This window comes from Rhinatrema bivittatum, chromosome 1 (genome assembly GCF_901001135.1).
Source record: "Rhinatrema bivittatum chromosome 1, aRhiBiv1.1, whole genome shotgun sequence".
NCBI lineage: Eukaryota > Metazoa > Chordata > Amphibia > Gymnophiona > Rhinatrematidae > Rhinatrema > Rhinatrema bivittatum.
The window spans coordinates 42,455,254-42,478,745 of NC_042615.1; the positions used below are offsets into that span (position 1 = coordinate 42,455,254).

Sequence of the window (23,492 nt, forward strand, 5' to 3'; positions counted from 1 at the left end):
TTGATCTCCAATGCCGCCTTTGGGAGCATTCATGCACAGTGCCACCTGTAAATAAAAGAACAGATGCCACCTATTTAGTGCAACACATCCCTGGGTCGCAGAAGTCTCAACTCCCACACCAGTCTGTCGTGGTAGAGTCTGCACAGAAGAGATCAAAAAGAATTAAACCACACTCTTCTACACCTCCTGGAAAGGAACAGAAATTTAGACACTTTAGGTCATAAAATGTTCCATGGTTCACTATTACTATCCCAGATTGCATTGTACTAATTATATATGACACAATACCAACGGAATTTATGGAAACATAAATTCCGTTGGTATTGTGTCATATATAATTAGGCCTTTTCAGAAACCCTTCCACAAGAGCATCAAGACTCCTTCAGCTCTATTTACAAGGGTCTAGAGGCTGGAAAACATCTGACCTGAGGTCCAAGAAAAGTTGGCTGATATGCCTTGCACAGGTGAAAACCTGTTTGGTGATAAAGTCCAAGCGGCAGTTGATCAACTAAAAGATTACAGTGAAACTTTGCACCAACTCTCCATGATACCTGCAGAAACTCTTTTTTGCAAGGCGGACTTCCAGAAAGGATACAAGACCTTTCTACAGACCACGCAGATATTATCCACCAGCTTCTCGTGGTAGAACATAAAGACCATCACAAAGAGGTCAATCCAGACAAATAAAACCATCCAGACCTCAGCCTCCCCCTGAGAACAGATCCCAGGGAACAGCAGCCTCTCCAGAAACAAGAGTCCAAACTTGCCAGTTGAAGGCCATGTTTACTACTTTCTGCCCACCTGGTCAACCATCACCACAGATCAATGGGTTCTATCCATTATAACACGAGGTTACCATCTGGATTTTCTCACAGTGCCCAAAGACTCTCCACTAAGGCCTCTTTGGGTACACAAAGATCACACCACTCTTCTTCACATAGAATTATCCACCCTCCTGAGAGGCAGGGTAGAGGATTCTACTGCCGCTATTTTCTCATTCCAAAGAAAACAGGAGGCCTACGTCCCATCTTAGACCTCCGAAATCTCAACAAATTTCTATGAAAAGAAAAATTCAGGATGGTCTCCTTAGGCACCATGCTTCCCCCCTTCTTCAAGCAGGAGATTGGCTGTGTTCTCTGGATCTTCAAGACGCATACGCTCACATTCCAATATTCCCTCCTCATCGCAAGTTCTTGTGCTTCCTGGTGGATTGTCAACACTTTTTCAGTATCTGGTTCTGACATTCGGACTTGCCTCGGCACCCCGAGTATTCACGAAGTGCCTGGCGGTGGCAGCGGCCCACTTTATGCAAGGAAACCATACACGTTTTTCCTTATCTGGACGACTGGCTCTTCAAAAGCCAATCTAAAAAAGGAGCTCTCAATTCTCTCAAGCTCACAATCCAGTCTGCTTCACTTGCTGGGATTTCTTATCAACTACCAGAAATCCCACTTCTCATCTCCTACAATTCATCTGAGCAGAATTGAACACCACAGTGTCAAAAGCATTCCTACCAAAAGATCGCGCAGACACGCTCTCCAAGTTAGCAAAATCTCTGCGTGCAAAGCAAACAGCTACAGCCCATCAGTTCCTTACTCTGTTAAGCCACATGGCTCCCACAGTCCACGTCACTCCTATGGCCAGATTAGCCATGAGAATAACACAATGGACATTGAGATCACAGTGGCTCCAAGCCATTCAACCACTATCATCGCCAATTCGGATAACCCACCAGTTGCTTTCATCTCTCCTCTGGTGGACAAACACGAACAATTTGCTCACTGGCCTACCTTTCCAGCAAACAGTTTCTCAAGTAACCTGGACTACAGATGCATCCACCTTAGGTTGGGGAGCGCATATCAACAATCTTCAAACTCAAGGTATTTGGACGAGTCTCGAAGCAACCTTTCAAATCAACTTCCTAGAGCTTTGAGCTATACATTATTCTCTATGCGTTCAAGGACTACCTTTCACACAAGACTGTTCTAATACAAACAGACAACACAGTTGCTATGTGGTACCTGAACAAACAAGGAGGTACGGGTTCTTATCTCCTTTGCCAAGAAGCCGCACAAATTTGGGACTGGGCCCTGACACATTCCATGTTTCTCAGGGCCACTTATCTGGCAGGCATACACAACTTAATTGCAGACCGCCTCAGTCATCCATTCCAACCCCACGAGAGGTCCCTGGATCCTTTAGTAGCGACCAGGATATTCCAACATTGGGGTCAGCCAACAATGGACCTCTTTGCATCCGAGCTGAATCACAAAGTGGACAGGTTCTGCTCCCTGCACAAACAGAGAAACCAGTTAGCCAAGGATGCCTTTGCTCACCCCTGGAACTCAGGTCTTCTATACGCATATCCCCCGATACCGCTAACAACCAAAACTCTAATGAAGCTACAACAGGACAAAGGATCAATGATACTCATAGCACCGTATTGGCCTCGACAAGTATGGTTTCCCATACTCCTCAACCTCTTGATCAGAGAACCAATTTGCCTGGGCACAGCACCCACTCTATAACTCAGGATCAGGGCAGGTTGCACTATCCCAACCTTCAAACCCTATCCCTCACAGCCTGGATGTGGAAAGCTTGATTCTGCAATCATTCAATCTTTCAACTAATGTCTCTCAAGTGCTTGTAGCTTCACGAAAGCCTTCCACATGAAAATCCTATCATTGTAAGTGGAAAAGATTCACCACATGGTGCACACAGAAAAGTATTGATCCATTTTCCTGCCCCACATAATCTTTATTGGACTATCTCTTGCAGCTTTCAGACTCTGGTCTCCAGACTTAGCACTCAAGTGTACCCTTACTGACTATCTCAGCTTACCATAAAGGAGTAGGGGATGCCCAGATATCAGTGCAACCCCTTGTCAGTAGGTTTGAGAGGTTTAATTCAACTAAAACCCCACTTTACGGCCACCAGTCACAGAATGGGACCTTTAATGTAGTACTAGCAAGGCTCATGCGTTCTCCCTTTGAGCCCATAGATTCCTGCGATGTTAAATTTCTTACATGGAAAGTTCTCTTCCTAATAGCCATTACATCTCCTCGAAGAGTTAATGAGTTACAAGCACTTGTAACATACTCATCCAATACCAGGTTCCCACATGACCGAGTGGTCCTGCGTACTCACCCTAAATTCCTTCCTAAGGTAGTTTCTGATTTCCACTTGAATCAGTCTATAAACTTGCCCATATTTTTCCCAAGGCCTCACTCTCACCAGGGTGAAAGAGTTTTAAACACCTTGGACTGTAAATGCGCACTAGTCTATGGAAAACCCACCCATCTCTTTGTTTCTATTGACAAAAACAAACCAGGTATGGCAGTGGGCAAACAAACACTCTCCAACTGGCTAGCAGACTGTATAGACGTCTGCTATGAAAAAGCAGGCCTTTCTCTCCAGGGATGAGTAAAGGCGCACTCGGAGCAATGGCAACCTCAGTAGCACACTATTGCTCAGTACAGATTGCTGACATCTGCAAAGCTGCAACATGGAGCTCGCTTCACACCTTTGCAGCTCATTACTGCCTGGACAAGGAAGGACGACAAGATTCAGCCTGTGGACAATCTGTCTTAAAGAACTTATTTCCAGTATAATTCCAACTCCTTCCACATCCAAGCTGCTGTGATTTCAGGCTGCCTCATTTTTTCCAACAGTACACCAGTTGTAGTGCCTGTTGCACAAGTTCTACACTGTTGGTACAAAACAAAGATGACTCAGCCTGTAGCTTGCTAATCATCCATATGTGAGGACTATCATCCTGCTTGTCTTGGGGAAAAAGCAAAATTGCTTACCTGTAATAGGTGTTATCCCAGGACAGCAGGATGTAGTCCTCACGAAACCCACCCGCCACCCCGCGGAGTTGGGTCTGAAACATTTTATTCAATTTTTTCGCTTACACTTACTGCTACAAATGAGACTGAAGGGAGACCCCTGTGGCTCGAGGGATAATGGCATGCTGGGCATGCTCAGTGTGCCAGTCAAAAGTTTCTAGAAACTTTGACAGACGTTTTCCGTGATAGGGCTCTGTCCAGTGACGTTACCCATATGTGAGGACTACATCCTGCTGTCCTGGGATAACACCTATTACAGGTAAGCAATTTTGCTTTTTGCTAGGTTTACATCATTTGAATCACATCAGGCTGGCAGTTAGAGAGCTACCATGGCTCTTTGTTAATGCCAGGATAATCTTTAAAATAGTAGTATTAACATTTGCACAACCCTTGCCTGTCCTATTTTGTCAAGTCAGCTGTCAGATTATGCTCCTTCTAGAAGGATCTAGTCAAATCACCCAGTGTTTGTTGAGAACTCCTTTTTTTGGCATTTGCAAAGACTCGTGGAACAGGAAACAAAGCTTTTGTTTCTGCAATCTGGAACGTGCTGCCAATGCAGTTGGGTTCATCGGGAGAATATTTTAAAATTTAAACTTTTACCATTTTGGTTACTTCTCTCTATTCCATGGACATGAGTTTTGTTGCCTCCTTTCTTTGTTAGACTGTCATTTTGGCCTTCTTAAGATCAATATTCAGTAGCAAGGCGAGTGCTTCAGAGGCTTGGGATGCTGGCTTGACTCAGAAACCTTGAGGAAGCTGTAAGACTGTAACATCTTGTAGTGCCATTGGTCAGAGAGCTAATGTTAGTACGCTATGCACGGATTGGCCTTTCAGAAAGAGAACTAGGCCCTGAATTTGCTAGAATTCTCTACGTTCAGCTGAGAGCACAGAGAAAGCAGATCTCTGTGCTAAGATCCTACTACAGCTCTGGTGGATAGCGCATTTCCTGAAGCTCCCTAGGAACTGATAAGTACAATGAAAAGTGTTCAGCTAACGTTACTCCTGGTTATTTTACATGTTACTGGTTGCAGATTAAATCTTTTTTTTCTGTTTACTCTTCCCAGTTTTTTTATAAATTCAATTTTTTATTTATATATTTATTTATATTCTGCTTTTCAGCACTTCAAAGTGGATTGCATTCAGGTACTGTAGTTAGCTCTCTGTCCTGGATCGAGTGTTTTCTGTATCTGGTCTGCAGGTGTATTTCTAGCAACAGTGTGACACCCCCCCCCCCCCCCCCCCCCCCCCCCCCCCCCCCGTGTCACACTGCTTGCACATGGGGAATTTTTCCAGAGGCAAGCGAGACCAGGTTGGTGGATGGGAGGATGTCTGCCTAAGAACATGTGTGAAGGTGCAGATGGGCCTGGGCAGTGCTCAGTAGCACCCTCTGAATGGGTGTTGAGGGTGGTGCTGAGGCCTTACCTGACAGTCTAACTTCAGGACTGCTCTCCAGCATAACCAGATGGAGCTGGATAATTTATCCAGCTAACTCTGAATATTGGAATTAGGTGGATAAGTTGTCTGGCTAAAGTAACGCCAACTTAACAGACTGAGTTTTATCTGGCTAAACAGTTAGCCAGATAAGTCAGAGGCATTCAGAGCACAGGAAATGTAAAACCTGTGGTTTGTCTGGCTACATCCTGAACTTAATGGGATAAACTATTTTGGATATTAACCTCCATTGTATTTTTGATGGAAGTTATTGTAAGTACATATTAAATCGTAATCAGAAATATTGTAAGCTTGTGTTATGTTTCTTAGTTCTGTTTTATAAGATTATTTCAGGATTGTGTTTTCTGTTACTATGAGCCGCCCTGGGCATTATGTTGAAAGGGCAGAGATAAAGAGAAGAAAATAAATAAATAAAAAGGGTGAGCTTTGCTGACCATGCTGTATGCCCTCCTGCCCAGAGAGGAGGTCAGCTGCACCAAGCTGATCCCATAGGAGTGACTAATTGGGCAAGACCTACAAAAACCAGTGTGTCTGGGAGTTAAGCTGGCCAGGAAGCAGCTAGGAAACCTGTCTTGAGGAATTGAAGATATTCCTTGTTTTATTACTGTTACATTTTAAAGTTTTTTGGGGGGGGGGGGTTTTCTGTAAGAATCCATTTCTGAATGCTTGTACACCAACCTCGTGAAAGACTGAGATGTTTTTTGGAAAAACCTTTGAATTTGAATCTTGAAAAAAGCGTGTTCCTCTAGCACACGTCTTCACCGCTAGCTAATTGCTACACCAGCCTATCAGCGACTGTTAACACAAGTAATAAGGAAGACTTACAAAAGAGACTGGGATGAGTTAAGGGGATTCATTAGGGATGTGCAATCGTGTTTGTTTGGTTTTTTTTGTTTTGTTTTTGGAATGGTTCAGGAGAACCGAAAAAGGACTGAAGTTTTTCCGAAATTTCGGAAAAACTTCATTTTCAGGTTAGTGTGCACTAACCTAACCTGAAAATTGGGGGCCCCCGGGGAAAAAAAAAAACAAACCCACGAACCGCAGGAAAAACAAAATTCCAGCAGGGGGGGGCTCTGAAACGAAGCCAGACACGATAAACCAACCCAAAGCACATCTCTAATATCCATTGCAGGAATACTGTTTGTAGATCACAGGAGAGGTAGTGTGTTTCATGGAGACTAATGGTATGACTGTGGGGTGGGGGCAAAGCCTTCAGATGGGAGGGATCTGGGTTAAGGTGGGACTGAGTTTCAAAAGTAAACAAAAGAAGAGAAAAGAATTGGAGAAAAATACCTGGCACAGATAGCTTCAGTTGTACAAGTGACATGACCTCAGTCCTTCAGAATTCTGGAGCTGCATAAATGAAGATTTTTGCATTGTAGTGCTGTTTTTTCCATATATTGCAAAAAGCTATTCTGATGGGCCTGGGCGATATTAGATTCTCTTCTGGAAAGATGAGCTGCTTCATATAATTTTCTGCACAGCTTCATCTTTTGCAGAATTGAGGCCCATGTGAATAAAGACTTGCCATACTGGCTCAGACCAAAGGTCTATGAAGCCCAGTATCCTGTTTCCAACAGTGGCCAATCCAGGTCACTTGTACCTGGCAGGATCCCAAGGGGTAGAGAGATTCCAAGCTGCTTATCCCAGGGATAAGAAGTGGATTTCTGCAACTCCACCTTAATGGTTTATGGACTCTTCCTCCAGGAACTTTTCCAAACCTTCTTAAAATCTAGCCTTTACCACATCTTCCAGCAATGAATTCCAGAGTTTAATTATGCATTAAGTAAATATTTTTGCCTATTTGTTTTAAATGTGCTGCCTAATAACTTCATAGCATGCCCCCTATTTCTTGTACTTTTTGAAAAAGTAAACAACCGATTTGCATGTTCCACGCCACTCATTTCATAGATCTCTATATCTCCCCTCAGCTGTTCCTTCTCCAAGCTGAAGAGCCCTAACCTCTTTAGCCTTTCTTCATAGGGGAATTGTTCCATCCCCTTTATCATTTTGGTCACCTTTCTCTGTATCTTTTCTAATTCTGCTATATCTTTTTGAGATTTAGTATGGTACATAATCTGGCATTTTAAGGGTGACTGTATTTTGTGGTCCTCGCATGCTCACAGCATATACATGGCCTACACTGAACTGGAGCTAGATATAGATTTTCAACGTGCCATTTGTGTGGTGTCTTTCTGCCCTGTGATCATTCTATGCCTTTTTGGTGCCTCCTCAGTGTCTCCTAAGTATAGCCGTTCCCTTTGTTTTACGATCACCTTGCCTTGCTTGTACTGCCACCTCTTCTGGAGAATGGGAACTCAGTTGGGAGTCTTTTCAGATGATAATAGACCAATGGGGACAACCATCAATAGACTTAATGGCAACTCCAAGCCAAGGCAGTCAGTTTTTCAGCCGGTGGAAGACATCAAGCTCCAGTGGGGATAGATACCCTAATTTAGTTTTGGCCAGAAGATGTCCTACTATACATGTTTTCCTTCTGGTCTCTAATTAGGGAGGATGTTGAGAAGAATAGAAGTTCATCCATCTTTTATAATCCTGATAGCCCTGCACTGGCCAAGGAGATCATGGAGCAGACTTGATCAGGCTACTAGTGGGAACCCAGATATGACTTCCAGGGAGCATGGGTTGTTATGGCAGGGTCCACTTACAATCTAATACCTGTCTCCATTTTGTCTTGTAGCCTATACCAAGGGTGGGCAAACTACGGCCTGTAGGCCAAACCCAGGGAGAGTTTGTGTGTATATGTATGGGTGAGAGAAAAAGCACATCTGTGTGCAACAACTCCCTACCACCACCCTTCCTCTCTGCCTGCTAATCCATGACAATCTTGGCACATCTTGAAATCAAAAGTTCCCAGGTTTGGAGAGTGGATAATTTTTTTAAAATCCTTACTACTTTTAATTTATTGGGATTTTTTGATGTGACTGTTTTGAAATATTTTATGTGTGTTTGGAACATTTTTATGAGTTTTTAACTATTTGGTGCTATTCTGTTTGTTAATTGTGTTGAATTATTCTTTTTATTGGTATGGTTGCTGTTCACGGAGTTCTAAGGGCCCCCCCTTATAAAGTTCTAAGAGGGTTCTATCTTGTTCTTGGGTCCTAACAGGCCAACCCTTTGAACCAATGAGACAATCTTCCTTGAAAGATCTATCTTTGAAGACTGCCTTTTTGGTGGTCATCTATTCGGCTAGCCATATTTTGGAGATAGAATTCCTGTTATGCAGGGACCCTCTACTTGTCTCTATTCCTGATTCAGTTCCCTCCTTTTTGCCCAACGTGATGTCCCCATTTCACCTGAATCGGGTAGTATCTCTTCCAGCCTTCAAGGATGTCAAGTCATGAAACAGAAGCGCCAAACTGTGTCTATTGGACTTAATGACGTATGCTTTTAAGGTACCTAAAGATCATGAACCATTTCCGAAAGACAGACAAGGGTTTGTATTATATGGAGGTCAACAGAAAGGAGAAGCAGCCTCCAAGCTAACAATAGTCTGATAAAGAAGCAATCACCTCAGCTCTGGTTGGACTCTGGGCACACTCCACCAAGGGACAGGTGATGTCTTGAGCAGAGGAATGGGTGGCCCCAAAGGAGATCTGTAGGGCAGCCATCTGGTCCTCCCTGCATTCCTTTACCAAGCATTACAGACTGGATGTACTGGCCAAGGCAGATGCAGCCCTTGGAGCAAGCATCCTTAGAACAGCATGCTCTTCCTCCTGCCTGAGGGAGTAGCAGCTTAGGTATTTCTCATGACTAAGAACTGATCTAGCAGAATAAGGAAGATGAAATTTTAATTTTACTTGATTATTTCCTTTCCTTGAGTCTTTAAAGGACCATTCAGGACCTACCCAGGAATACAGTGCTGCCAAATCCTAGCACGCAGTAGCTATGAGCTATCTCCTTTTACATTTTAGTTCAATTCCTATCCCCTCGGGAAGATGTTCCAAACTCCATCCCTTCCTTTAAAAAAAAAAAAAAAAAAATTGAAAGAAAGCAGTGATGGGAGAAAAAATTAAGAGAAAAATTGTTATGTATATGGAGCACAGATATATATATTCGTATCAGTTAAATGTGGAAATGCATGGAAAGCGAATAAGGATCTCTCGTTCTCCAGTGCATCCTTGGTTTTTAATTTTTACCTCAAAATTTATGTAGGGTAGTTGTCGCTTTCTTCCTCTGACAGAAGGTTGCTGGTCAGAAGGGAGACAGGGTGTGTCCTTTTTCTCCAACAGCTGGGGAGAGGTAAATCCCATGAGTAAGGACTGGTTTATCAGGACTCAAGCAAAGGAACGGCAATGATCTGGTAAGATTAAATGTCACCTTTTAAATGCCTACAAATTCGCATTTATTTATTTATTTATTTTGCTATTTTTCTTTCACACTGAGTGATCCCCTAGAATCTGAATTAGAGGAAAAAATAGTTTTTACTTAGGGCCTGATTTTCCTAAGGTTGTTCTTCCCCCCCCCCCCCCCCCCCCCCAATCTGCGTCTCTTGGGGTAGGGAGAAGCTCACTAAATCAAGCCCCTCGTGATTTTTTTTGTATCACAAGCAGGTAGGTTGTAGGTGTGTTCTGCTTTGGTTTCTCTTTATAAAGTGTTTGATCTCTTTTTAGATGCATCGTTTGAACCGTCAGTTGCCCTGGCCAGCCTGGTGCAGCATATCCCCTTGCAGATGATCACGGTTCTCATCCGGAGCTTGACCACGGATCCCAATGTGAAAGATGCTAGCATGACTCAAGCGCTGTGCAGGTATCGTGGCCTGTTATGGGTGGGAAGGATTCATGCATGTCGGTCTGAACAAGTCACAGGTTGGCTTTTTTTGCAACCTTTTTTTTTTTTTTCTGGAATGAAACTGGAAATCTCATGGGAGATGTGGCTAAAAAAAAAACCAAATACCTATTCTGAACTAAGTATTATAACTGAAAATGTGACTGTAACTTGCCGTTTAAAGTAGCAGTTCAGAGTGGTTTATTTGACAAATATATATTCCTTTTTCTTGGCTCAATTCCTTTTTTTTTTCATTATCTTGAGTTTCTTACCTTGTTTAACCAAAAATATTTCTTCTATTTTTTTTTCCATTTGGAATAAAAAGTGTGTATATTTTCCGAAGGGTAGGCTCGCCATTTTTAAATATTCTCCTTTTCTGATCCACTGTTCAGCAGTTTATTCTTCACTTTTTTTAATTACATTCTTTCTTTATGCTTATGGTATATCTGGGTGAGAAGACACCATTTCCCATGAGAATCAACATAAAATCTACCCTTCTCCCATTGCCATAGGTCTAATATGGGAACTGTTACATACCTCAGTAGGGTCTACAGTATTACAGTAGGAAGGGAAAATGGGCAGTCTTTTATTTTCCATTAATTTCTGTTTCTCTTGTGTATCTTGGATTTGGGAGGCTGGTGGCCATAAAAATTACGTGTTTCCGTGGTGTTGCCAATCACATTCACTGATAAATATTAAGAGTTTGAGTTCTCAGCTTCATCTGAAATGGCAAACTGCCTAGCATAACCCAGCCAAATCCATATCATTTAAGATTATGGCTGTGCCCAGTCTGCAATGATATTTCCAGATGTCCCAGCATACAGTGGTATATATTTTTAGACACCTTATGAGATCAGAGGTGAGCTACCATAATTAAAATCAATCCTAAAAAAATAAGAAAAAAATTGTCAATTTTGACCTCACAAGTGCGAGATTCCTCATTTGTTTGTAAAAACAAAAGTGGCCATTGATAGAGGAAAACATGCCAATATACTTTTAAAGCTAGCCACATTTCTGTCTCTGTGTATTTTGTAACTTCTTGGAAAGAGGCAAAATGCTTAGTGGAAAGAAATTTGTATCTTTAAATGTGCATATGGATCTGTGCCAAGGACTCTGCCATACATTTTGTCCTAACCTGCTTATCCTATTAGCTCACTGGCAGGGATACAAAGTTGTTTCAAAATGAAGTCAAGGGCGATGCAAATAACTAAAGATTTCTTTTGTTTGTAGTTTGTGATACCTTTTAGTGAACAAACAAAAAAAAAAAAAAAGCCTGGAGAAAGGGACCTTTTGTGGTTTCAAAAGTGTATAGTCTGGTCCTCCAGAGCCGCAAACAGAGCAAGGTTTTGCATGCACTCCCTCCATTGTATGCAAATCTATCTCAAACATATTCATTGTGGATATCCTGAAAACCTGGCCTGTTTGTGACTCTTGAGGACCGGAGTTGACCATCCCTGGTCAAAATCTTGTCATCTAACCTTTAAGAAAAACCTAAAAACATGGCTCTTCCGGCAAGCCTATCCAGAATCGCAGGAACATTCTGACACCGGTCAAAGAGCAAAATAGTCCACTATAAGCTCCTCGACCGTCCATACCCCCTCTAGGCCCAATCACGCCTGATCTGGACAGCCCACTTGTTTTGAAAATACTCTTTTGTTGATGCATTAGTTCTTTGAGCTCATGCATTACTCATGTTTTTGCCCATCAACACAGTTTTCTGTTAACTGTATATCCCAAGTTACACTACCCCTTTTTTAGCCATTCCCTATATTTATTCACATTATTTTGACGAGTTATTGTTGTCTATGTAATATTTATTTATGTTCTTATGTTCAGAAACTCTGTTTATTGTAACGCCTTAACCGCGACAGTTTTGTTCTATGGAAACCGACCTGATTTGATACTTGTATTGAAGGTCGGTATATAAAAATCCTAAATAAATAATATCATCTTTTCTTTGGCTCGGCTAAAGTGATTACCAAATTCTTCAGGGAAGAGAGCCATGCTTCAGGCTTTCATAGATGAATGCATGATAGCGAGATTTAGCTTCTGATTTATGTTGGGGGGGGGGGGGGGTTTACTCCTATAGATAAAGAATGGGGGGGAAAAACATAGTAAATCAATACTGTTAGCTGATAAAGGCTGAAGATACAGGGAAGGGCACCCCTCCTCCTCAGTCTGTTCATAGACCATGGAGAGTCACTGTATGGGTATATTTTACACGGGACTTAAAAACATTTACCCAAGTGGCTCCAGTTTCTGTTGGAAGGACTAACGAGCTCTGGGATATATTTGTTGCCCAGGACTCATGCACAAAAGAGTTGTCCGGTTCTCTAACCCATGGGTAGGAGTTTGGGATTGAGGCAGGGGGAGGTGTCCCAGTATGCTGATGCTCGAAACTGGAGCCAGAACGTGGAGCAGGAATTGGAGCCTGCACTGGAATTTGGAACCCGAAGCGCGAACTCAAAAAAAAAAAAAAAAAAAAAAGAGCTGGAGCCTGAAGTGGGAAGCTGTAACGTGCAGCTGGGAGTCGAGGGCACGGGTAATTTTTGGTATCTGGGGAGCTGGTGGGACTCCAGGGTTGTGAGGGAGCAGATAAGAGCATTCCCACTGTGGATTGAGGGGGGGAGGGGTCATGGAAGCAGCAGTATTTTTAAACATATTAAGAGAACCTGTTGACCCCAGAACATAATTTAATTTTGGAGGGGTTTGGAGGATGGGGGATTCATGGCTCAAAAGGGCCATATATTAAATTTTGTGTAGGCGGAAAAGGAGAGAATAAGGTGCAGGCCCTCTTTTTTTTTTTTTTTTTTTTTTTTTTTGTTTGACCCCTAACTGGTTATATTCAAACATAGCTGAGTATATTCAGCGGGATGTTTATCCCACTGAATACCCGGGCAAGTTATCAGACTAATTTTAGCCGGATACCTTGTCCACTCGCCAGTTTACTGAATGTCGCCCTATATATCTCCTCAGAAACAGGATATATTTTTTTAAGTAATGGGACAGGGTTACAGTATAAGGGTGTAAACTTTTTTTTTTTTTTTTTTAAACTGGGAAAAAATAAAAAAATCTATCTAAGAGGAAATATTTTTGGACACAAAGACAGACTGGATCATGCTATCAAAGGAAGGAAGCCAAGAAACTAGACTTTTTTGAGCAATCTGTGCAGCACTTCTACTTTAAACTAGACACTATTTGGATGAAAGGTGCTCTGGGCCTCTGTACTAAAAGTGTGTTTTTTTTTTTAGGCTAATATTTAAACTCTCTGTGGTCCTTGCAGGCTTGCCTTGTACCTGCATGCCTGCAAACCAATTTTCAAATGGGAACTCCCTGTACTTTCTCTTAGAAAATCCAGCAGCAGGTTGGTGCTGTGAGGAGTCTTTACCCCTTATGAGGTTAAAGCAGCTGCAGGGATTTCAAAATACCCACCCCACCCATGCACTTCATGACCCTTCCCTAAACCCCAATCTCCTCATCTCATCCCTTTTCCCCATGAGGGAGGGGGCATTTTTCAAAGAGCTTTTTTCTGCAATCACCTGAAAAACTATTTAATAAAAATTACCCTATTTTCCCTCCAGGGCCATCCTTGGTGGGAGGTAGTGGGAACAGGAGGTGACTGCCCTGATCCCTGCACCACCTTGAAAGTCCCATCTCCAACACTATAATTTCAGCGTTCCAGGGCCCTGCTGTGGTTGATTGCTCACCCTCTTAAGGTCAGCCCTGTTTCCCATAAACCCAAAATGGGAAAAAGTCTTCAGGAAATCAGACCTACATGAGCTGCATATTACAGAGTTTAGCAGCCATTTTGTCTCTGGAGAAAATGAGATTCTTTTCAGCTGTTATTGGCCCAGCTTAAGAATTATCCAAAGATGCTGTTCACAAATTTTCAAGACCACGGAGTTCCCTTCTCGCATATTTGAAGAGCCCTACGGTGTCAGAATCAAATGTACACCACTGCCTTTCAATAACTCTTACATTGATCCAAGAAAAAGTATCAACAGCCTGCAAAGAATCTATTACACAAATAGACATTTTTGTTTAATCATCAGTGGTATTGCCTTCAACTGTAATTAACTTAGTACCTTTTCATAAACAAGAAACAATTGCATCATTTTATTACAAATCTTGGTTTCTGGTAACTGAAGTAGTGATTTTTAATTCTTACGTAGTATTTGTAATAGGTGGCAAATTCTGCTGTAACATTTAATGAGTGGAATGTCCACCAGCCTGTTATCGGGCTCTTTGGTGCTTGCAGAATATCTTTAGAGACACACAAAGTGTGTTGTGCACACATCATGTTAATTGTCTTGGAGCAAGACCGGAGAGGTTGAAAGTCTGTACTTTGCGCCATGTGTGTGCCAATTACAAATGACTTTGTCCTGCTTCTGCCTTCTTGTTACCGGCAGCTTCTGTTCTGACCACTGGTAAACTTTTGAGAGATAACAATCCAGTCATCTCTAAAGATAAGCATATCCTTTTTGTAGTATTGCTCTGTATTGTGTATCTTGAAAATGTGCAAATAGCTGCAAATTCCATGCAAACAGAAGAAAAGGGCTAAGAATGTTTCCTTACTGTGATTTTTTTTCCCCCTCCAGAATGATTAACTGGCTGTCATGGCCCTTGGCCCAGCACGTGGAGACATGGGTGATTGCACTGCTGAAGGGACTGGCAGCAGTCCAGAAGTTTACTATTCTCATTGATGTCACTTTGCTTAAAATTGAGCTGGTATGTGGAAATGTAAAGCTGAGGATTTGTGTAACTGCTGTAACGGGCGTCTCAAGACATGCAGGAAATATATTCGGAGATCATGGATTGCCATGCTGCAAACCTGTTTGTGCATGTTACGTTGTAATAAATAAATATATTTAACAGAAAAAGCCGAATGCTGTTTGGGCTGCTTGTGCTGTTGTGCTTTTGAAGGCAATTCCTCCAGCCACAGAGTTGAAAATAGCAGGGCCTGGTAGCGTTTGACTAGTTAATGCTGCTAATGGGCCAGTGACATTGGCACTATAAAACAAATGGGTGATGTTTTAAATCATGGCTGGGAATGTATATGCATATTTACTCCTGGGGAAATTCTGCAAAATTCTTCCTACTTTATATTGGTCAAAATAACAGTTTACATGACAGTCTTTAAGTACATTTTAAATTAATACAGAAAAAAGTTATTTAAAGATGTAGAATTTTAAATATTTTGAACAGAATTTTCCTAGAAATTCACTGTAAGAATGTCCCTTCCACTTGCTCTCACTACTCCCCTGGCCACTTTGCCCTCTCAGGCCCCAACTCATATACCTGCCAGTACCTCCACCTCTAAGCTCAACCCCTTCCACTCTATCGCCACTCCCAGAGATTGACCCTGTTCTCAGTACTGCCCCTCACAAAGGCTCCCTCTCTCTCATACACATGCTCCCTCTCTCTAGTGCACATAACACACACTCTCTCGTACAGGCTCCCTCACTCTCTCGCACGTGTATATATACACACACACATATCCCCTCATACAGGGTCCCTCTCTCTTGCATACACACCCACACAATCTCTCTTTCACGCATACACCTTCACACAGGCTACCTATGTCTCTCTCTCTCATACACCCCTTGACACATGCTCTGTCTCACACATACACAAGCTAAGCACCCACACATACACACGATCCCTTTTTCATACATACGAGCTCCCAGTCTCTCACACATACACACTCCTTCACAATCTCCTCATATAGGCTTCCCACACTCAAGCATCCACCCCTCCCCCCTCTCTACACTCGCTCTCATCGGGGCCTTCATCTTTGCCACAAATGGCATGTGCTCCGTTTGAGGCATGCTGAGTCCTTCATCTTCAATGCGAATGACACACCTAGGGCCTTCATCTTTGCTGCAAACAGTGAGCTTACTGTTCGTGGCATGCTGGGGGTCTCCTCTGCCATTTTCTGCTTCAGAATTTGGCAATTCTGTGCAAATTCTACACTCCGCAATAGCTCAGAATTCCCCCAAGACTAATATGTAGTGAGGAGTAGCCTAGTGGTTAGAGCAGCAGGCTGTGAGCTAGGGAAGTCAGGGTTCAAATCTGCTGACATTGCCTCAGGTACAAACTTAGAAGTGTGTTTTAAAAGTATTGCTCAAGCAAAAATGCCCACATACTCGTAAATTTACCTGCAGACCTATGTACATTTGAGGAATAAGGGGTGGGAAATGGGTGGGGAGAGGCCAACACTTATGCACATAACTCCTCAGTATTTCTCTGTCTCCAGCAGATGAAGGAGGTGCAAAACCTGCAGTAGAAGAGGATAGATTAGGTGAAATTCCCTCCCAGGAGTTTGGCAGGTTCTGGTGTGACCATCCCTCCTGGTTTTCAGAGGAGAACGAGCAGGAGTTGGAGATCCTCCCTAGCTCACTGATCCATGCCGGGTGTGACAGCTGGTGGTCCAGTTCCCTCACCCACAGGATACTTGGGAAAAGCCTCTGCCACCCTTCAGATAAGGCTATTAGTTTCTGGTTTCTGTCTGTCATAAAGTTTATTTAAAAAAAAACAAAAAACCAGAATAAAGAAGGGGGAATGTGTTTGATTTCCATCAGTGGCAGAAGGGCTCCAAGCCAGCACTATTACCTCGTTGCTCCTCCCAGTGCATCTCCTTTTTGGCATGTGCCGCACAGTCGACTTTGGTGCTGAGCCATGCTGCATGGCTGCCACTGCACTGTGTGCGGAGAGACTGCTGTGCGGCGGCATCAACTTTGCAAAGCAGGTCTGGTGGGCCTAAAGCTGCAGCACGGGAGGCAGTTGATCCGTTCCTGCTGAGCACGGTAACAACTGCCATTTTGGATATCTTCGCACTCAAGGCACAAGCTGCAGCAGGGGGAGGGATCTCTTACCTGCACTTTCTCCGGCAGATCTCTCCGCGGAGGAGACCCGGGGAGCCCTGGGGGACCCGTTGGGGGAGGAGCATGATCCTCTGGTGGAGGATTTGAAGGGTTCTTCTCCTTGGCCAGAGTTTTTTATTGATGCATAAAGCCTATTTGGTCCATAAGGCCACAGAGCGGCTCTTCCAAGCAGAGGATGACAGATCCTCCCGGAAGACGTCCACATTTTCAGGGACTTCGGGAGCCACTAGGATTTGGAGGATCCTGGGTTCTTCTGGGACAGGGGCCACCGAGGAGGGTTCCTTGGAGAAGTAGGATCATGGTTTGCAATCCTGGGATGGTTCTCCCGACGCGCATATGTCTCGCTTGGCGCAAGGTCCAAAGGAGGATGTGGGAAAGTCCCCCAACAATGGAGGGTGACGATCCTAAGGTGGTTCGCCTATTTCAAAGGGAGGAACTCTGGCCCCTGATCCCGCTGGTCTTGGCAGAATTGGGAATAATTGTTCCGCAGGAGCAGGCTGACCTGGAGGAAGTGGATCCGGTCATGACCAGCTTGAGGGATCAAGCCAAGACCTTCCTTTGTCGCATGCCGGTGAAAGAGCTGGTGGTCAGGGAATGGGACACTCCAGAGACTGGCCTTAAGGTGAGCAGAGCCATGGATAGGCTTTATCCTTTGCCTAAAGACACTCTGGAGCTCTTGAAGGTGCCGAAGGTGGATACCTTGGTCTTGGCAGTCACAAAGAGGACCACCATTCTGGTAGCTGGTGCAGCAGCTCTGAAGGATTTGCAGAACAGAAAGCTCAAGGTGCATCTTAAGATGATTTTCAAGGTGTCTGCACTGGGCATCCGGGCAGCTGTCTGCAGCAGCTTTATGCAATGGGTGCAGCAGTTGCAAGGTAACAGGACTGACACCCCAGGAGTCTAAACAGGCGGAACAATTTGAATAGGCGGTTGCTTATGGGGCGTATGCTTTGTATTACCTCATTTGCACACATTTCGTACGATGATGTCTGCAGTCTCAGCTAGAAGACTTCTTTGTTGCGGAACTGGTCAGTAGACATCTTGTCTAAAGCTCATCTGGGAGTGTTGCCTTTTAAGGGCAAACTTCTGTTCAGAGAGAACTTGGAGCAAATGATAAAGTTATCCGGGAGATAAGGTGCACAAGCTACTGGAGGACAAGTCAAGATGGTCCAAAGGTTTTCTCCCTGTGCGCTTTCAATTTCGGGGGCAAAGGCATTTCTGCAAGAGCAGAGCTCCAGGTGGTGGTCAAAGGCAGACCTCGGGGGTCACAGTTCTGGAACTAGGCATTTCGTGGGTGCAGAGTGAACAGAGATGGCTCCTGGCAAGGTAGTGCTGGGGCCAAGCCTGCTCAATGAGATGAGGCTGACCCACTCCTGTCCTAGTCATTAGGGGTCATTTGAATCAATTTTACGAGGAGTGGGTCAAAATCATCTGACCAGTGAGTTCTAAGCCTGATAGGACAAGGCTACACTTTAGAATTTGCTCCACCGCTCAGAAACCTGTTTATGGTGTCCCCTTGTGGCTTGGCAGACAAGCTGATCGTCCAGCAGAACATACAGCATCCTGGGATGAGAAGGGAATGGTGCATTATTCGATTTATTTTGTGGTGCTAAAAAAGGAAGGAACTTTTCGTCCAATTCTGGATTTAAAAAAAGGTGAATCTAGCTCTCAAAATTTCCCATTTCCGGATGGAGGCCCTGAAGTCTGTCATAGCAGCAGTGAGAAGTTAGGGAGTTCTTGGCCTCCTTGGATCTGACTGAGGCGTATCTGCACATAGGGATTTATCCGGATCATCAGTGGCACCTCCGGTTTATGATCCTGGGGAGATATTTTCAATTCTGTGCTCTCCATTTGGACTAGCAACAGCTCTGAGGACCTTCACCAAGGTGATGGTGATGGTGGCGGCAGCTCTCAGGAGGGCGTACTGGTCCACCCATATCTGGACAACTGGCTCATCCGGGCGAAGTTTGAAGACCTTTGCTGATGTGTGGAAGTAGTGTTTTCAGCGCCTGAGATCATTGGGATGGATAATCAATCTGACCAAGAGCCACCTTTCTCCTTCGCAGGTGCTGGAGTTCTTGGGCGGGCACTTCGATACCCAACTGGGGAAGGCCTTTCTCACAGAGGAGCAGATTGTTAAGCTGCAGGCTCAAGTTTGGAACCTGTTGGATTCCTGAGTGCCCTGGGTCTGGGATTACTTGCAGGGCCTCAACTTTGGAGCTAGTCCCATGGGCGTTTACTCATATGAGACCTCTACAGAAAGCGTTGCTATCCCGGTGGGATCAGATTTTAGAGCAGTTTCATCTTCCGCTACCGCTTACAGAGTTTGCCAGGTCCAGTCTTTTGTGGTGGCTTGGCCGGGACCATTTGTGCAGCGGAGTGGACTTCAAGGTGCCTCAAAGGATGGTGGTGACCACTGATGCCAGTCTCTCTGGTTGGGGGGCTGTGTGTCAGTCCCCATTGGTGCAGGGCCATTGGTCGGCAGAGGAAGGAGGACCTGGTCCATCAATCGCCTAGAGATGAGAGCAGTGCAGTTGGCTCTACAGGAGTTTTTTCCCCTTTTGGGCAACTGTGCAGTCAGAGTCCTATTAGACAAAGCAACAACGGTGGCCTACATCAACTGCCAGGGAGGTACCAACAGTTGAGCGGTTGCTCAGGAGGTGGAGATGCTGTTGTCCTGAATGGAGGAGCATCTGGTTTTGATAGCGGCCTCGCACATAGCAGGGTCCGACAATGTGCAGGCGGATTTTCTCAGCTGACAACAATTGGATTCCGGAGAAGGGGCGGTATCAGAGGAAGCGATGACCCTCATCGCTCACAGAAGGGGCATGCCTCATATGGATCTGATGGCAATCCGGAGGAATGCCAAGGCACTGCGCTTCTTCAGTCACAGAAGAGAGCACGGAGTGGTAGGGGTCAGTTCCCTGGTGCTTCCTTGGCCACAAGACGTTCTGTTCTACATGTTTCCTCCATGGCCTCTTGTGAGCCAGGTTGTATGGCGAATAGAGGTCCACCCAGGAAAGGTGATTCTTGAAGCTCCAGAGTGGCCACGAAGGCCTTGGTTTGTGGATCTGATCAATGTAGCAGTAAACAGCCCCCTGAGGCTGGGCCATCTATCAAATCTTTTACATCAGTGTCTTATATTTTCAGATGAAGTGGATCACTTTTGTCTAGCGGCTTGGCTTTTGAAAGGAGGCAATTGAGGGTGAAAGGATATCCAGAGGATGTTTTTTCTACTCTGTTGCAAGTTCGCAAAACCTCTAACTTGGTGAATGTCTGGGTTTTTAGGGTCTTCAAGTGTATGGAGCAGGGGGGTTAATCCTTGGCGTGCATCAGTGACACAAATTCTGGATTTTTTTGCAGAGGCCCGTTGAAAGGTTTGCCCTTTAGTTTCCTGAGGGTGCAAGCGTCTGCCCCGGACCGCTCGTGGGGCAAGGTTCATGGAACAACTCAGGCTGCACATACAGATGTGGTATATTTCCTCCGAGGAGCAAAGCATTTGCACACCCCCCCCCCCCCCCCCCCACACTTGTTTGTAAGGTGTATCCTTCTTGGAGCCTAAACTTGGTTCTCAAGGGCATATGTAGAGCACCATTTGAGCCCTCTTAGGAGGGCCACCAAAAAGGATCTGACTTTAAAAGCAGTTTTCTTGGGGGCCAGAAGGGTCTCTGAACTTAAAGCACTGTCACGTAGAGAACCCATTTTACAGATTTCTGATTCCGGAGTTTCTCTGAGGAAGATTCTATCTTTTCTGCTGAAGATGGTTTCAGCGTTCCACTTAGTCAGTCAGTGGAGCTTCTGGCTTTTCCAAATCTGGCAGTAGGTGTGCCTCATGCAAAAGAGTTAAGGCATCTGGATATCAGAAGGGCTTTTTTGCGGTATCTTGAGGTCACTAACAGTTTCTGATTATCAGATCACTTTCTTGTGCTATGGAGTGGCACGAAAAAGGATCAGAAAGCATCAAAAGCCACAGTTGCGCATTGGTTGAAGGAGGCTATTGGTTCTGCATACATCTGTCGTGGTCATCCTATCCTGGGCAAAATGTCGGCTAGTGTCGCTGCAAGATATTTGCAGGGTGGCTGCTTGGAAGTCTTTGCATACCTTTGCCAGACACTATCGATTAGATGTCCAGGATTCGGATGTCTGAAATTTCGGTGAAAGTGTACTTCGAGCAGGACTCTCGCAGTCCGACCCCGGTTAGGGAAACTTTGATACATTCCAGGAGTCTGGCCTGATCTAGGTATGTACAGAGAAAGGAAAATTGGTTCTTACCTGCTAATTTTCATTCCTGTAGAACCACAGATCAGTGCAGAGTTCTGCCCGGTGGTGAAGAGGAGGTTTTGGAGAGTCCGCTCAGTTTGTTTACTATAATTTTGAAGAACAGGTTTCTCATTAGCCTTTTCAAGAAAGGTTCCAAAGTTGGTTATAATTCCCATTTATGAATTTTACTTTCCTCTGCTCATTCCAGGGCATATTATAGGGTTGAGTTATTAGAAGTTTTGTTAAATATTTTATGCTTGGGTACTGAGGAGCTGCAGGTGGCACACCAGTTTGAGGCAGTGCCTGCAAAATTTTCTGTCTCCCTCTGCTGGAAGGGAGGAAAAACCCAGGAGTCTGGACTGATCTGTGGTACTACAGGAATGAAAATTAGCAGGTAACAACCAATTTTTCCTTTACTGCTGCTCCTGATGAGGAGCAAGTCTGTAGATCTCAAGTTTTAGGGTTGAGGGGTCAACTGGGCAACGTGCAAGATGAAGAACTAGAGAGGTCTGAAAGACATTGATATTAATTGGGCTAACTGGTAGACTAATTGGAAAGCTGGAAAAGTGGCTCGTGCGAGTATGTTTTAAAATCCACTTACATAACAAGTAAAAGCCAACAAAATCCTATGGAAGAAATGAGCTCTAGTTGTGCTCGAGTAACCTCTTAAAATTAGGAACATACTTGTACACGGTTTACCAATGTGTGTGTATATGGGCACATGTGCGCTCCATTTTAAAATTACTGTTGTAGGCCAGATTCATCAATACTTTTCTCCCATTTTGTGTATAGGAAAAACCCTTAGTGAATCAGATATTTAGATTATAAGCCCTCTGTATAGGGAAATGCCTACAGTACTTGAATGTAATCTACTTTGAAATGCTTAAAGATTATAAATCAATAAAATAAATCACTGAGATCAGGGGAGGGAATAATAGGAGTCAGGTCTGTGGCTTTTGCCACATATAGTATTAGGGTGAATGCAAAGATTTTAATAAAGTGCATAGAGAACAGATATGGAACCATATTTCTGTGACATCTCATCATTTACAGCACTGAGTTCTCTGTGCATGAGGCAAAAGCTAGGAACATTTAGATAGCTTGCCTCTGGCCTCTTGCCTGTAAGTGAACAGGATCTCTAAGTATTTTGATACAGTGAGCCCCATGTAGGCAGGGTAATAACAATATGAGCATTTAAGAGCAACAGGTTGTGTAAGTCACCAGTGAGGCCTCATCTTGAGTACAAGAAGTCCTCGACTTAAGGCAATTCAGAATTGCAGTGTTTCTGAATTGACACCCATGATCCAATTTAGAACACTTGTTTTGACTTTGTCACCAAGCAACTCCTAGCAGGCACACATTGGTGAGCTGATGACAAGGTGACATCAGTAGGAAGAGTATCAGGGACTTCCTTTTTTCAAAACAGCATCAATGCAACGTCCTGTAGGCATGCCTTGGCATTTTCCTCTTCAGTCAAAAAAAATAATTGCTTTAAAATGTGCCTATTCTTTTTCCTAATCTTTGTTACTAAATTGCAGGAGGTCCATATTCAAAAGCCTTTTAACATAGAATCATAGAAATGACAGCAGAAAAGGACCAAATGGTCATCCATTCTGCCTAGTAAGCTTATGGTAGTTTGTTCTGTGCCATGTAGGTTACCCCATGCTTGCTTCCCATACCATAAAAGCTAAGGCCCTCATTGGTTGCTGTTTGAATCCAGTTCCCCATTACCCCTCTGTGCTTATCAGTTTCCCACACTAGCCCTAGTTGATTGCTGTTGAATCCAATTCCCTGTTATATCTTGCCGTTGAAGCAGAGAGCAATTTGAGTTGCATCAAACTAAGTCTTATTGGTTAAGGGTAGTAACTGCCGCAACAGCAAGTTGCCCCCATACTTATTTTCCCCAGACTGTAAAAGTCGGGGCCCTTGGTTGCTGAACAAATCCATTTTCCCTCTTCCCCCTGCCATTGAAGCAGAGAACAATGTTGGAGTTGCATTAACAGTATCAAGGGTTAATGGTTAAGGGTAATAACTGTCGTACCATCAAGTTACTCCATGTACTTAAGCGGCTAGCTCTAGTCGGGCCATAGGGCTGATCTAAAGTTTGCTGGGTATATTCAGCAGTGTGACCGCACCGCTGAATATACCCAGTTAGTTAACCATATGTGTTTTTCCAGCTAACTAGCTGAGCTGCACAGCAGCTGAAAAATGGATCCCCAGGTTATTTTGTTGAAAATAGGTTATTGGGATTTCATGGTGG

General features: G+C 44.0%; 1 protein-coding gene across 4 annotated transcripts in view; it reads left to right on the forward strand.

Moving 5' to 3' along the window:
* Positions 1 to 23,492, forward strand: part of USP38 (ubiquitin specific peptidase 38) — a 132,672-nt gene that overhangs the window by 15,586 nt on the left and 93,594 nt on the right. For all 4 annotated transcript variants that reach the window (XM_029598521.1, XM_029598795.1, XM_029598701.1 and 1 more), the window contains 2 exons: positions 9,935 to 10,070; positions 14,687 to 14,816. In XM_029598521.1, coding sequence (XP_029454381.1) covers positions 9,935 to 10,070; positions 14,687 to 14,816 — 266 coding nt within the window. The remainder of the gene's footprint in view (positions 1 to 9,934; positions 10,071 to 14,686; positions 14,817 to 23,492) is intronic.